Genomic DNA, 16,116 nt, shown 5'->3' with positions numbered 1-16,116 from the left:
ATTTTCCCTCAGATTTCACCTCTAAAACCAATTTTCCCTCAGATTTTCACCTCTAAATCCAATTTCCCCTCAGATTTTCACCTCTAAAACTGACATTTTCCCTCAGATTTCACCTCTAAAACTGACATTTTCCCTCAGATTTCATCTCTAAAACCAGTTTTCCCTCACATTTTCACCTCCAAAACTGACATTTTCCCTCAGATTTCACCTCTAAAACCAATTTTCCCTCAGATTTTCACCTCTAAAACTGACATTTTCCCTCAGATTTCACCTCTAAAACCAGTTTTCCCTCACATTTTCACCTCCAAAACTGACATTTTCCCTCAGATTTCACCTCTAAAACCAGTTTTCCCTCAGATTTTCACCTCCAAAACTGACATTTTCCCTCACATTTTCACCATTAAAACGCTGCCATGTGCAAAATGCAATTTTTTGGCCGCCCAAATCCTCACTGGGGGTTGTGGTGCTTCCCACAGGTCAGCGTGGGCCATCCCTCCGAGGTGGATGAAATATTTGATGCCATTTCCTACAGCAAGGGAGCCTCTGTGATCCGCATGCTGCACGACTACATTGGGGATGAGGTAAAGGGATGAGAACTGGAGATTTTTCAGGGCATTTTTTTGCAGCTAAAATTACTGGGGTTTAAAAAAAAAAAAAAAAGTTGTTGTTCTGCGTTTTGAGGATTTCTCCACTTCAAGCTCTGTTTGAACTTATCTGGGAAAAATAATAATGGGAAATACAGAAGGAATGAGTGGTTTGAAGGATTCCTTGCCTGATTCTTGGGGATAAATGCAGAGGAGGAGGAGGATGGGGAATCCCTGTGACGTCTCCTCTTGTGTGTTCCCAGGATTTCCGGAAAGGAATGAACCTGTACCTGACCAAGTTCCAGCAGAGGAATGCTGCCACAGGTAACTGGGTCACTGGGATGGGCACAGACGTTATTTTTGGACTCGAAACTGCTGGGTTTGCGCCTGAAATAATTGAAATTCCTGGAAATTCCTGGCTTGTCCCCAGTTTCATGCCCTGCACAGGAAGGATTCAGCGTGCCTGGGGATTTTCTGTCCCTGGAGTGTGTGGCTGAGGTGATCTCCACTATTTGTAAGATATCTTTCATTTACCACTGAAAAACATCCTACAAATATTCTTTGGTTTGCCAAGAGAGCCTTCTGCAGTATTGATCCTGTGATTAAACAGGTCAAAATCTGATATTTTTGCTTTTAAACCTTCTATTTTTGTGGATCAGGCGCAAATGTGGAAGTGGGGACATCAAAGCTCCATCGGCCAAATCCAATCCGTGGTGTTTGCTCAGCAGTTTTTGACATAATACTTAAAAAACCTAAAGGGCAATGTCGTTCTCTTTTAATATTTAATGTTAATTTTTGTATCACAGTGTGTATTGATTGGGTTATTTTAGCAGTAAAGAAGCTGCTTTTCCCCTCTCTCCTTCCTGAGGAGGTTTAAACTATTTCCTTTTTTTTTTTTGCCTGTTAGCTGTTAAATTTCAACAAAACACAAAAGTGGAAAGGGTGGAGTAAGAACCCAACTTTCCCTCTGTTATCCCTAATAAAACCTGATTCAAATCCTTTTCTCCTGCAGAGGATCTCTGGGAAAGCCTGGAAAAAGCCAGTGGCAAACCCATTGCTGCTGTGATGAACACGTGGACCAAACAAATGGGATTTCCACTCATTTACGTGGAGGCTGAACAGGTAAAAATGGAATTGTGCCTTAATTTCAGATCAAATTTAACAATATTCCCTGATTCTGAGCATTCCCTTGGATCACGGGCGGTAAAGATGGAATTGTGCCTAAATTTTGGGTCAGATTTATCAATATTCCCTGATTTAGAGCACTTCCTTGGATTAGGGGTGGTAAAAATGGAATGGAGCCCAAATTTTGGGTCAAACAACAATATTCCCTGATTTGGGGCATTCCCTTGGGTCAGGCGAGGCTCCATGTGGGCACAGCTGTGGTTCTGACGGGCGGGAGGTGCCAAATCCCTGCGGATTCATCCCAAAACTCCCTGGAGCCCTGGAGCTTGCTGACTTTGGCAATGTTTGTAGGGAGAGGGAATAATTCCCCTGCAATTCTGCTTATTCCACAAGCTTGCAGGGCGAGGGGGGATCGGGGCCTGGAGCTGCAGTCAGGCCGTGGCTGTTGGGCCTTTTCTGAGGGGAAAACCCAAATTATTCCATGAAACAGAGGGCAGTGACACGCAGGGACTGAAATTAAACCTGCGAATCGTCCCCTTTTCTCATTTTCTCGCCTTTTTTTCCTTTTTTTTAAAATTCTTGTCCCTCAGCAAGAAGATGACAAAGTGTTGAAGTTGGTCCAGAAGAAATTCTGTGCCAGTGGACCATATACTGGTGAGAGGAGAGCTGGGAGCGGGAATGGGTGGGCACAAAACCACAAAATATCCCCATTTTGAAGGGATTCTGTTGTTTTTCATCCAAAAGCAGCAATTTTGGCAGCTGAAACAGCCCCAGGCCTGTGCTCTGCCTGGATCCAGGCGGGGAAATCTGAGGAAATCCAAATTTGGGCCTTTCCCGCTCGTGGTTTCCATGTCCTGGCATGGAGAGCAGCATTCCTTGATTCAAAATTCCTTCAAAAATGTCAAATTTTAGGGCCAGGGCCCTCTGAGGGGCCGGGGAGCAGCTGGTTTGTGGTGGTGCTGAAATAAATGAAATAAAAACACCTCAGGTGGGCACAACCACTGATTTCAGCACTGGTTCCACTCCCCTTCTGTGCTTATCTAAATTAAAATGTTTGGCTTGAAAGTTGATTTAAAGATTTTGGGGGTTTTAGCTCTAAAACTGTAATTTCCCTCATATTTTCAGCTCTAAAGCTGATATTTTACTTCAATTGAAACTGACGTTTTCCCGCAGACTTTTACCTCAAAAAACAGACATTTCAGATTTTGGCCTTTTTTTTCCAATTGCATTTTCAGCGCTGAGCCTGGGCCGTTGTTGGGCTGTTTCTCAGCGTTTTCTACCCAATTTTCCCCTCGTTTCCCTCTGTTGCAGGGGAGGATTTGCCCATGTGGATGGTGCCCATCAGCATCTGCACGAGCGAGGACCCCACCTGTGCCAAAATGCAGATTCTGATGGACAAACCTGAGCTCACCGTGGTGTTGAAGGACACCAAACCAGAGCAGTGGGTCAAGGTGAGGCCTGAAAATTCCATTTTCCTCCTCCCTCCTTTATTTCCCTCTCCCCTTGGAATTGTGGTGGAGTTTTGGTTCCCACTCCTCCCCTTTCTTTCCCATTTTCCGACAATATCAACTGGATTTTTTTGAGAATTCAAACCTGGAAAAAAATGTGAAATTATAGGCAGGATTTGAGCTGAGATGTGGTGGTTTTTTTAGTCATTGTTATCATTATTACTGCAGTTATTGTTATTATGGTTATTGTATAATTCTTTCACTACCATTATAATAGTTATAATTATTACAATCATATACTTTATGCCATGTATTAAAAATATTATCTTACGATAATATATCCGGATATATATTATATTATATTATATTATATTATATTATATTATATTATATTATATTATATTATATTATATTATATTATATTATATTATATTATATTATATTATATTATATTATATTATATTATATTATATTACATTATATTATATTACATTACATTATATTATATTACATTATATTACATTATATTATATTACATTATATTATATTACATTATATATAATAATATAATATATTACTTCTATATATATTATATTTATCATTATATAATAAGTATTATATACTTATTATATAATATACTATAATTTAACTATATATGTCTATACATGATATTATTTTAACGAATATGAAGATATAAAATATATTTATGTTTTTAAATTATAATTTGTATAGGCTAATAATATATATTAATACATAATTTAATATATTGGTTTTCTATTTAAGTTTTCCTACATATGCTTTTCATATATAAAACACATATATAGACATATGTATTTTAGATAAATATGAAGATGTATTTTAGATAAATATGCATAAATAGAAAGGCATATTCTAAATATATAACAATATAAAGATCTTTTAGATAAATGTATATGGATACACAGATTTTTTTAGATAAATGCCTATAAATATAAAGTTTAGATAGATAAGTATAAACACAAATGCATATTTTATATAGATATGAATTGATACAAGGACATATTTTAGATACATATATACATTTATCTTTTAGATAAATATATATGGATAGAAAGATTTTTTAGATAAATGCCTATAAAGTTTAGATAGATAAGTATAAACACAAATGCATATTTTATATAGATATGAATTGATACAAGGACATATTTTAGATACATATACACAACTATATATTAACATAAATCACATTTGATATAACTACATATAACAATAAATGACATTTTATTTAAATATACGAACATGAACAAGTTTTATTTGCACCGCCACAAGCACAGACGCCGTTTTAGCCACAGCCAGCTGTGAAATGTGTGCTTGTTTGTGCTGCAGCTGAACCTGGGCACCGTGGGCTTCTACCGCACGCAGTACAGCCCGGCCATGCTGGAGAGCCTCATCCCGGCCATCCGGGACCTGTCCCTGCCGCCCGTGGACAGGCTGGGGCTGCAGAACGACCTCTTCTCCCTGGTGAGCCCCGCAGCGGGGGAAATGGCTGGGAACGGGGGAAAAATCCTCTGGGAATGGGGGGAAAAATCCGCTGGGAATGGGGGAAATCAGCTGGGAACGGGGGAAAAGGCTGGGAACGGGGGAAAAATCAGCTGGGAATGGGGGGAAATCCTCTGGGAACAGGGGAAAATCCTCTGGGAATGGGGGGAAAAATGCTCTGGGAATGGGGGAATCGTCTGGGAATGGGGGGAAATCGGCTGGGAATGGGGGAAATCCGCTGGGAATGGGGGAAAAATCCTCTGGGAATGGGGAAATCACTCGGGGAATGGGGGAAATCCTCTGGGAATGGGGGGAAATCGGCTGGGAATGGAGGAAAAAATCCGCTGGGAACGGGGGAAATCGCTGGGAATGGGGAAATCGCTGGGAATGGGGGGAAATCGCTCGGAATGGGGGAAATGGTCGGAATGGGGAAATCCTCTGGGAATGGGGGGAAATCGGCTGGGAATGGAGGAAAAAATCCTCTGGGAATGGGGGGGAAATCCTCTGGGAATTGGGGGGGAAATCCTCTGGGAATGGGGGGAAAATCCTCTGGGAATGGGGGGGAAAAAATCCTTGGAATGGGGGGAAAAATCCTCTGGGAATGGGGGAAAGTCATCTGGGAACAGGGCAAACTCATCTGGAATTGGAGGAAAACCTCTGAGACAGAGAAAATCTTTTGGGACTGGGGAAAAATCCATTGGGACTGGGGCCAGATCCTCTAGGACTGGGGCAAAATCCTCTAGGATAGAGAGAATACTTTGGGATTGAGAAAATCCTCAGGGAAGGGAGCAAAATAAATTGATGAGCAAATAAAGAATCAGATTAATCCCTTTTTTTTTTCTTAATAATCAATAAAATAAATGGATGAGCTATTAAAAAATGGGATTAATCTCATGTTTTCCCCCTTCCCCAGGCCCGAGCTGGAATCATCAGCACCGTGGAGGTGCTGAAAGTGATGGAAGCTTTTGTGAACGAGCCCAACTACACGGTGTGGAGCGACCTGAGCTGCAACCTGGGCATCCTGGGCACGCTCCTGTCCCACACAGACTTCTACGAGGACATCCAGGTGTTCGTCAGAGACGTCTTCTCCCCCATCGGGGAGAGGCTGGGCTGGGACCCCAAACCTGGAGAGGGTAGGAGAGTTCTGCTGGGGCTGCAGCCTGCTGGGGCTGGGGGAAAACCATCAGGGGTTTGGGGGGAAATGATGGGAAATGCAGCTTGGGGTGGGTGAAAATCATCAGGGGTTTGGGGGGAAATGATGGGAAATTCAGTTTGAGATTGAGTAAAAATCATCAGGGATTGGGGAAAATGATGGGAAATTCATCATCAGGGGTTTGGGGGGAAATGATGGGAAATTCAGTTTGAGATTGAGTAAAACCATCAGGGTTTGGGGAAAATGATGGGAAATTCAGCTTGGGGTGGGTGAAAACCATCAGGGGTTCGGGGGGAAATGATGGGAAATTCATCATCAGGGGTTTGGGGGGAAATGATGGGAGATTCAGCTTAGAGTGGGTGAAAATCGTCAGAGGTGGGGGGAAATGATGGGAAATCCAGCTTGAGATTGAGTAAAAATCATCAAGGGTTTGGGGGGAAATGATGGGAAATTCCGCTTGAGATTGAGTAAAAATCATCAGGGATTGGGGAAAATGATGGGAAATTCATCATCAGGGGTTTGGGGGGAAATGATGGGAAATCCAGCTTGGGGTGGGTGAAAATCATCAGGGGTTGGGGAAAATGTCCAGCTTGTGGTTGAGTAAAAATCATCAGGGGTTTGGGGGGAAATGATGGGAAATTCAATTCTGGGGTTGGAAATAGGGCACCACGGATTTGGGAGAAAATTTCTGCTGGGAAATTCAGTTATGGATTTGGGAGTCTTGTGTCAATAAATTATCAGGGATTTGGGGGAAAGAAGGGAGGAAAATGAGAGAGGCATTCGAACAGCCCTGCAGGCCTGGCTTCTCTGCATATCCTCAGGGGTTGGCACACAGCTGAAGCAAAGCTTCAATGCTGAGTTTCATCTCCCAAATTCTCCCATTTTCCTGTTCTTCCTCAGTCCTAGACCCTCCTGAGGGGGCTGGTCTCGGGAAAACTGGGAAAAACTCACAGATAATCCCATTTTCCATTATTTCTCTCTCCTGGACCCTCCTGTGGGGTCAGGCCTTGGGAAAGCTGGGAAAAGCTCCCAAATAATCTGATTTTTGTGTTTTTCCTCCCTCCTAGCCCACCTGGATGCCCTGCTGAGGGGTCTGCTTTTAGGATAACTGGGCAAAGCTCCCAAATAATCCCATTTTTGTGTTTTTCCTCCCTCCTAGGCCCCCTGATACCCTGCTGAGGGGTCTGCTTTTAGGATAACTGGGCAAAGCTCCCAAATAATCCGATTTTTGTGTTTTTCCTCCCTCCTAGGCCACCTGGATGCCCTGCTGAGGGGGCTGGTTCTGGGCAAACTGGGAAAAGCTCCCAAATAATCCCATTTTTGTGTTTTTTCTCCCTCCTAGGCCCCCTGATGCCCTGCTGAGGGGTCTGCTTTTAGGATAACTGGGCAAAGCTCCCAAATAATCCGATTTTTGTGTTTTTCCTCCCTCCTAGGCCACCTGGATGCCCTGCTGAGGGGGCTGGTTCTGGGCAAGCTGGCAAAGCTCCCAAATAATCCGATTTTTGTGTTTTTCTCTAGGCACCTGGGCGTGAGGGGCTGGTTCTGGGCAAGCTGGGCAAAGCCGGGCACAAGGCGACGCTGGAGGAGGCGCGGCGCCGCTTCAAGGAGCACGTGGAGGGGAAGCACGTCCTGTCTGCCGACCTGAGGAGCCCCGTAGGTCCTGGGGGCTCCGGGGTCCCCTCAGTCCTGCCAGGGGGATTCCAAAGGGTGGGCAGTGAGAGGGAAGCAGGCTGGGAGATGGGAGCATCCCTCTTGTTCTCATCCTGGCTCTCCCGCTTTGGGAATTGCCGAAATTCTCCTCAAACGGAGGAGAACGTCCAAGAGCTGCGGCGTCTCTCCAATGCGGAGTTAAAACTCAGGAGGGAGCATTGCCGGTGCTCCCGGATGTGGGGATTCCAACCCAATTCCATACAAACTGTTGCATTTCCAGAAGTGTGATGGGTTTTTTTCTGTTGTTTTTTCCGCAGGTCTATGTGACTGTGCTGAAGCACGGGGACAGCTCCACCCTGGACACCATGCTGAAGGTGGGTGCTCGCTCCCCAAAACACCACATTTCCCCCTAAAAAATCCCTCTGGGCTGGGGTTCATCCACACCCAGCCCCTGCTGGTGTGAAATTCCCTAGGGAATGTCTCGCTGTGCTGCCTGACCTTTACACAAACCGCTGAAAATCCCCTCATTCCTTGGAACGAGCGGCGCCACCAGCCAGGCCAATTTGTCCCTGATTGGGTTGGCCGAGTAATTAGCAGCTCAGGCGCCCACAGAGGGCTCATTAGGCGTGGGATTGATGAGGAATTAATGTCTGGATGTGTTTCCCTGCAGCTGCACAAGCAGGCCGACATGCAGGAGGAGAAGAACCGGATCGAGCGCGTCCTCGGGGCCATCTCGCAGCCAGAGCTGATCCAGAAAGTTCTCACCTTTGCACTTTCAGTGAGTTCCCTTCCCCTGGGCCTGGGCTGACCTGCAGCACTTCCCCTCCAGGGTCAGCCTTGCACTTGTGTCTTCAGAGGTGGGGGAAATCCCACATTGAGAAAAGTCTCAGCAAGTTGGGTCCAAATTAAGAAAAAATTTGGCTGAGTTGGGTCCAAAATTTGGCTGAGTTGGGTCCAAAATTTGGCTGAGTTGGGTCCAAATTAAGAAAGATCTGAGAGTTGGTTCAGAGTAACACAAATCCGAGAGCCTTGGCTCCAATTTAACAAAAATTCGAGTGAGCTGCATCCAGATTAACACAAATCTGAGTGAGTTGGTTCCAAATTAACAGAAAATCTGAGTAAGGTGGTTCCAGATTAAAAAAAGCTCTGAATGAGCTGATTTCAAATTCAGAAAATTCTGATTGCTCTGGTTGGCGGCACCTGCAGTGAGGATTTTGGGTGCTCAGAGCAGTTGATTCCCTGTGCTGTGGAAATTAATCCCAATTTTCCTGGCACTGCTCTGCTTCCAGCACCAACTCCCAGGAAGCCAAAATGCAGTTTGACCTCCCAATTTACCAAAGAGCCAAAATAATATCTCTAAATCTTTCCTTTTGTAGTTAAAATAAGTTGTTGTTTTTTTTTGCTGGGTGTAACCTGAGAGTAACTCAGGCATTTGCTTCTCCTTCAATCTTTGAGTTGCACATTAAATTTTGGGGTTAAAAATCTGCTTTAATCGATGGATTGGGTATAGAAACACCTCAAGCCAAGGTGCTGGAATTGCTGGGAAGGTGTGGAACGCTGACAAGGCTTCCCTCCCCAGGAAGAGGTACGTCCCCAGGACACGGTGTCGGTGATTGGAGGAGTGGCTGGAGGCAGCAAGCAGGGCAGGAAAGCTGCTTGGAAATTCGTAAGGGACAATTGGGAGGAGCTCTATAACCGATACCAAGGCGGATTCTTAATATCCAGATTAATAAAGGTACGTGGGGCCCTGAGGAAAAGCCCTTCCCTCCCACCTGCGACTGGAAATGGTGAATTTCACCTTTCATGTTGGGTTTTTTCCCCCTTCAGCTCACAGTGGATGGATTTGCAAATGATAAAATGGCTGCAGAAGTGAAGGTAAGAAGCTTTAATTAAAGAGTTGATTAATTATCACTGATAAACTTGGGGTGCTCTGGCTGGAGGAGTCAGACCCTGGTGGATTTTGTTGTTCTGTCCCCAGACTGCCCCTCTTTGGGTTGGATAAAATATTATTGAAATGCCTTAAATCAGCATTTTGGAAGTAATCTGGGAATTCCACTGAGTTATTCTTCATTGGTTTCAACTTTGATAAAATCCAGCAGAGTTTGGCAGCAGCTTTGAGCCTCCCAAAAAAGGAAAACTTGAATATTCAGAATTATCCCAACCTCCATCATTGGTAGAGCTCTGAGAGTGGGTGTGGATTTCATTATTTATTCTTTCCCCATATTTTTCCAAGAACATCTTGGAAGAAGAAACTTTAAAATGGGGCTGTTAATTTGCTAATTAGCACTTTCCTGTTAGGAAAACACTGAGGAGGAATTGTTATTCCAAAGATCAGCTGAGCCCTGAGCTGGCTCTGTCCTTTTTATCATTTAATGACTTTTCTTAGTAAAGATTTAATAGCAGAAATGACTTTACAGAGAAATTTTGCATTAGAATTGATTCTGTTTTATTTTTTTGCAAAATGCTGAGCAGGAAAACCAGCCCTAATTAACTCCCAGCTCATTTCCAAGAGAATTCCTGACCTTTGAGTGGGGAATTTGCCAGTCTGAGCCTCAGTGTCACCTTGCAGGGTGTGAGGTGCTCTGCCAAGCGCTGGGAAAAGCTGCTGGAGGGAGGCAGGGACCTGGAAAATGCAGAGTCACAGCAGCGCTGGGAGCTGCTCCTGCAGGGGAAACTGCCTGGGCAAAATGGGGCTGGGGGCACTGAACTGGGCCTGGGGGCACTGAACTGGCCAAAATGGGGCTGGGGGCACTGAACTGGGGGCACTGAACTGGGCAAAATGGGGCTGGGGGCACTGAACTGGGCCTGGGGGCACTGAACTGGGCCTGGAGGCACTGAATGGCCAAAATGGGGCTGGGGGCACTGAACTGGGGGCACTGAACTGGGGCTGGGGGCACTGAACTGGGCAAAATGGGGCTGGGGGCACTGAACTGGGCCTGGGGGCACTGAACTGGCCAAAATGGGGCTGGGGGCACTGAACTGGGGGCACTGAACTGGGGCTGGGGGCACTGCCCGGCCACAGTGGGGCTGGGGGCACTGAACTGGGCAAAATGGGGCTGGGGGCACTGAACTGGGGGCACTGACCATCCAAACTGGGTCTGGGGGCACTGTCCAGCCCCTGGGGGCACTGAACTGGCCAAAATGGGTCTGGGGGCACTGTCCAGCCCCTGGGGGCACTGTCCATCCAGACTGGAAACTCGGCAGTGCCCTGGAGGTTTCAGAGCGGCTTCGCCTCGGGCAGTTTTGGGTGCCGGGGTTGATCTGGGGCTGTTGGAGAGTGCCCAGCTGGGGCCAGGGTGGGTTTGGGGCGTCCGAGCAGGGCCAGGGGGTGAGCTGGTGGTCCCTGTGAGCCCCAGGGTGCAAGGGCAATTCCCGCAGGGACAGGCTGCCGTTGTGGGGATCATCGTGCTGTGCAGGGCAGGAGCTGGGCGGGCACCCCATCCCTGCAGGTGTTCCCCCATCCCTGCAGGTGTTTCCCCATCCCTGCTGGTGTTCCCCCATCCCTGCAGGTGTTTCCCCATCCCTGCAGGTGTTCCCCCATCCCTGCAGGTGTTCCCCCGTCCCTGCAGGTGTTCCCCCACACTCTGCAGGTGTTTCCCCATCCCTGCAGGTGTTCCCCCATCCCTGCAGGTGTTCCCCCATCCCTGCAGGTGTTCCCTCATCCCTGCAGGTGTTTCCCCATCCCTGCAGGTGTTTCCCTGTCCCTGCAGGTGTTCCCCCGTCCCTGCAGGTGTCCCCCCACCCTGCAGGTGTTCCCCCATCCCTGCAGGTGTTTCCCTGTCCCTGCAGGTGTTTCCCCATCCCTGCAGGTGTTCCCCCATCCCTGCAGGTGTTTCCCCATCCCTGCAGGTGTTTCCCCGTCCCTGCAGGTGTTCCCCCATCCCTGCAGGTGTTTCCCCACACTCTGCAGGTGTTTCCCCATCCCTGCAGGTGTTCCCCATCCCTGCAGGTGTTCCCCCATCCCTGCAGGTGTTTCCCCACACTCTGCAGGTGTTTCCCCATCCCTGCAGGTGTTCCCCCATCCCTGCAGGTGTTCCCCATCCCTGCAGGTGTTTCCCCACCCTGCAGGTGTTTCCCCATCCCTGCAGGTGTTTCCCCACCCTGCAGGTGTTTCCCCATCCCTGCAGGTGTTTCCCCATCCCTGCAGGTGTCCCCCATCCCTGCAGGTGTTTCCCCACCCTGCAGGTGTTCCCCCATCCCTGCAGGTGTTCCCCCACACTCTGCAGGTGTTTCCCCATCCCTGCAGGTGTTTCCCCATCCCTGCAGGTGTTTCCCCACACTCTGCAGGTGTTCCCCCATCCCTGGAAGCGTTCCCCCACACTCTGCAGGTGTTCCCCCACACTCTGCAGGTGTTTCCCCATCCCTGCAGGTGTTTCCCCATCCCTGCAGGTGTTCCCCATCCCTGCAGGTGTTCCCCGTCCCTGCAGGTGTTTCCCCATCCCTGCAGGTGTTCCCCCATCCCTGCAGGTGTTCCCCCGTCCCTGCAGGTGTTTCCCCGTCCCTGCAGGTGTTTCCCCATCCCTGCAGGTGTTCCCCCATCCCTGCAGGTGTTCCCCCATCCCCTGCAGGTGTTCCCCACACTCTGCAGGTGTTCCCCATCCCTGCTGGTGTTCCCCATCCCTGCAGGTGTTCCCCCATCCCTGCAGGTGTTCCCCATCCCTGCAGGTGTTTCCCCGTCCCTGCAGGTGTTTCCCCATCCCTGCAGGTGTTCCCCCATCCCTGCAGGTGTTTTCCCCCATCCCTGCAGGTGTTTCCCATCCCTGCAGGTGTTTTCCCCACCCTGGCTGATTTTCCATCGCCCCCGCCCCCCAGGCCGCGATTTGGGCATCGCTCGCAGCCGCTCGGCCCCAGAGCCCGGCTCACGCTAAGGGCGCCCTGGCCGTGTCCCCGCAGGCGTTCTTCGAGAGCCACCCGGCGCCGTCGGCGGAGCGCACGGTGCAGCAGTGCTGCGAGAACATCCTGCTCAACGCGGCGTGGCTGCGGCGCGACGCCGACAGCATCCAGCACTTCCTGCAGCAGCGCCGGGCGCCGCCCGCCCCCGTGTGAGCCCCCCGCGCCCGCAGCGGCCCCAGCGCAGCCCCGGGCCCCGGAGGAGCCCCCACCGCTGACCCACATGCCAAGAATTTGGGAGTTTTGGTTTTCGTTTGTTTCCCCTTCTTTTTGTTTTTTTTTCCTTTTTTTCCCCCTTTTAAATTTTTTTTTTTTTTTTTTTTTTTTGGTTTTTTGTTTATTTCCTCCTTCTCCTCCTCCTCCTCCTCAAGCCCGTGGGGATTGGACCGTGAATGTAGAGTTTAATCGGTTCCTGCTCACACACTCCAAGAATTTGGGAAAATTCTGTTCGGAAAAAAAAACAACAACAGCAGCAACAACAACAACAACAACAACAAAAAAATCTATCAGCGATTCTGCAGAAAGAGAGAGAGAGAAAAAAATACAAAAATACAAAAAAAAAAAAAAGAGAGAGAAAAATCTGTAAATATGATAGTAATAAAATAGAGCATAACAAAACTGTGAAACTTCCTCAAGCCTTGTCAGTGGTTAAAATATTTAACACCCCCCTCCCCTTTCCTGACACTTATTGACAGATGTTCTGTTTTTTACACCCTCCCTCCCCCAAAAAAGAGGAAACCGGGGGTCTTTAGGTCAGTGGAGAGTCTGAGGCAGGAGCGGGGCCTCAGCCTTGTGTGGAACAGGTCCCGGGGCCAGGCAGGTGTGGTTGGACAGAAGCCGTGCAAGGTTTTGGGGAGATGTCCCCGAACCCCTCCCCACCCCAAGGATCGTAGGGTTCCCCTTTCCCTTTTGTGTTACCTCTCAGCAACAGAAAAACCCCACAAAAAACCCCAAACCCCCCAAATCCCCTGTTCTGTCTCTCCTGGGTTCCCCCGCCCCTGTCGCTGATGTCCTTCGAGGAGAGCTCGGGATTGTGCAGGAAACTCCTCTCAGAGCCACACTGAAGCAGAAAGGTTCGTGCAGTTTGATTTCATTTCCATTTCCTCCTGGCCCCTTCTCCCCGCGCAGGGGACGGGGCTGCTGCTGCTGGGGCAGGGCTGCCCTGCCTCCTCCTGCTCCTTCCTCCCCATCACTGCCCTGCAAAATTGGATTCTGAAGCCTTAAATCAGCGATGATGATGATTATGATGAAGAAGAAGCTGTGCCATCATCCCCTCCCAAAGCAGCGTGGTCCTACTAACCAGCCACCCTCTAATACACAAAGGTTGGAGTTCCAGCTTTTTTGTTTTGGTTATTTCTCCCTTTTTCATTATTTTCTTTAACAGGAATTCATATTTGGTGTGGCTTAACTGTTGATTTTTTTGGAAGGTCATCAGATTTAACTTGTCAGACTGCTTCCCCTCGAGACATTTTTGTGCTATTGTTTAAAAAAAAAATTACAAAAAACCCACAAAAATCCAAAAAAACAACAAAAAAAAGAGTACAAAATAAACAACAACAAAAAAAGATTTAAAACAGTTGGCGTTAATAAAAATGTCAATGTGAAATTTGCGTCCTCACCTTGTGTTCTGTTTGGAGGCTGAAAGGACCCAAGGCTGGGTTTATTTGGAGCCTGAAAGGACCCAAAACTGAGTTTAATTTAGGGTCTGAAAGGACCCAAAACTGAGTTTGTTTGGAGGCTGAAAGGACCCAAAACTGAGTTTAATTTAGGGTCTGAAAGGACCCAAAACTGAGTTTATTTGGAGGCTGAAAGGACCCAAAGCTGAGAGGGACAGCAGAGGCCAAGGTGTCACTTACAGGAGCCCTCGTGTGCCCCAGGGGGAGTTCAGGCTGACAGACCCGGATCAGCGCCTGTGTAATCGGAATAAAAACCCCTCTAAGGCACTCCACAACTGCCCAGGACTGAACTTAGCAGAGAAAGGAAAGAGAAAACCTAATTGTGAATCAAAAAATTTGTATCAAGCAGCGCAAAGTTGATGGAAGAACACCACGGAGGCACTTCCAGGGTGGGGAGACGCCAGAAATGGGAATTTTGAGGCTCCGAGCTCTTGGCCCGTCGCATTCCCCAGGCTGGGGCTGGGAACGAGCCTGGTTCGGGAATTTCCCCGCTGTCAGCACCAGCCCTGCCCCAGACTAAGCCGCGTTCCCTTCTGCTCCCTGCACACGGACAAAGTGAAAATAACGGCGAGGGAGCGGGGACGGGGGGATCCGTGCGGGACAGGCACAGAAACAACAGCCAGGCTGGGCTGCGAGCGGCTGAATCCCGTCAAAGGAACGCCGGGGTTTGTCCTTTCCGCAGGAAATCTTCATCTCTACAGGGGTGACAAAGTGGCGCTGGGGAGAGGGGCAGGACAAGGACAGCGGAGTTTTGGGGTGAGGAAAGGGCTGAGATGGGGCTCAGGGGGTGATTAATGAGGGAATTGTGTTAATTAACGAGCGCATTGTGGCTGCCACACCCCGGAGTGTCCCTGGAGCACCGGGGGCAGCGGGACCTGGATGAGCTTTCATCTCCTTCCCACCCAAACCATTCCGTGACTTTGCCCACGGGACTCGGGAGCGTTCCCTGGGGCCGAGGGTCCCACCAGGGACACCCGAGGGATCCAAGGAGGGATCCAAGGATCCAACCCAAAACTCCTGGAGCTTTGCGAGGCTCGGGATCACCACCATCCCGCGGGAGCTGTCCCAGTGCCCGACCACTCCCTTCCAAGCAGGAATTCCTTCCCCAGGCCCCGTCCGACCGTGCCCTCGCCCAGCCGGGCTCCCCCTTCCCCCCGGATCCCCCCGGATCCCGTTTCTGGAGCGCGTCCCCTTCCCGGGATCCCGGAATCCTCCGCGAGCGAGGGCCGGTGCCAGGGCCGAGCGCGGCGCTCCCCCGCCCGGGGCGGCGCTCGCCTCTCCCGGCCCTTCCCGGTGCCTCCCAGCCGCGGGAGGGGCCGGGGCTGGGTCCCGGTAATTGTCGCTTGTCCCCGCGGTGTTTGCGGTTTGTGTGTCACTAATTGCCACTCGCCCTTACGGCCCGTTAATTGTCACCCGCCGTTCTCCACCTGTCCCGCTTTCCCTCTTTTCCTTCCCGTTCAGGCATCCCCCGGCTGTGCCGGTGTCACCCGGTTTGGGGACACACCGGGATGCGGAGGGACCGCGCTGCCCGTCCCGGGGGCACTCGGGGCGCACCGGGGCCGGTGCGGGGCGGGCTCTGGCGGGGCTCTCCCCGGGGAGCGCCTCCATCCCGCCCCGAGGGACATGCCGGTTGCTGCGGGACCCCGTCCCGGAGCGACTCTGCAGGGCCGGGCAGGACGCACGGACACACCGGACACACCCCCGGCCCCGGGAAACCCGCGCCGGCTCCGCTTCCCGCTGCGCGCCGAGCACGTGGCTCCTCCCAAGCCGGTTCCGGTGCCGCTGCCGCCGCTTGCCGCGCCCGCCGCGGCTGGAGCTGCGCGGGCAGTGGCCGGAACCAGCAGCGGTGCCGGTGCCCCGGCTCTCCGTCCCGCCGGCCCCGGTGGTCCCGGTGCCGCCCCCACCCGCGGCCCAGCGTGGTCGCGCCCCCTCCCCGCGGCAATGGTCCCGGCCCGGCCCGGCCCCGCCCAATCCCCGCGCGCGCCGCCGGAAGCTCCGCCCCTTCTCTTTCCTCCCCGCTGCCCCCCTTTGCCCCCCCACCAATGTCCTCGCGCCGCCAGCCCAGCCAATAG

General features: G+C 50.1%; 1 protein-coding gene across 1 annotated transcript in view; it reads left to right on the top strand.

Moving 5' to 3' along the window:
- Positions 1-12,990, top strand: part of NPEPPS (aminopeptidase puromycin sensitive) — a 35,853-nt gene extending 22,863 nt beyond the window's left edge. Inside the window, exons 11-24 of the mRNA XM_030966378.1 lie at positions 477-581; positions 848-908; positions 1,597-1,706; positions 2,300-2,363; positions 3,021-3,160; positions 4,523-4,657; positions 5,589-5,808; positions 7,079-7,107; positions 7,368-7,481; positions 7,796-7,852; positions 8,149-8,256; positions 9,058-9,213; positions 9,306-9,353; positions 12,372-12,990. Coding sequence (XP_030822238.1) covers positions 477-581; positions 848-908; positions 1,597-1,706; positions 2,300-2,363; positions 3,021-3,160; positions 4,523-4,657; positions 5,589-5,808; positions 7,079-7,107; positions 7,368-7,481; positions 7,796-7,852; positions 8,149-8,256; positions 9,058-9,213; positions 9,306-9,353; positions 12,372-12,524 — 1,500 coding nt within the window. The 3' untranslated portion in view covers positions 12,525-12,990. The remainder of the gene's footprint in view (positions 1-476; positions 582-847; positions 909-1,596; positions 1,707-2,299; positions 2,364-3,020; positions 3,161-4,522; positions 4,658-5,588; positions 5,809-7,078; positions 7,108-7,367; positions 7,482-7,795; positions 7,853-8,148; positions 8,257-9,057; positions 9,214-9,305; positions 9,354-12,371) is intronic.
- Positions 12,991-16,116: the final 3,126 nt, after the last annotated feature.

This window comes from Camarhynchus parvulus, chromosome 27 (genome assembly GCF_901933205.1).
Source record: "Camarhynchus parvulus chromosome 27, STF_HiC, whole genome shotgun sequence".
NCBI classification, from domain to species: Eukaryota; Metazoa; Chordata; class Aves; order Passeriformes; family Thraupidae; genus Camarhynchus; species Camarhynchus parvulus.
Note: the sequence above shows the minus strand (reverse complement) of the source record. Positions and strands in the feature narration are given on the sequence as shown.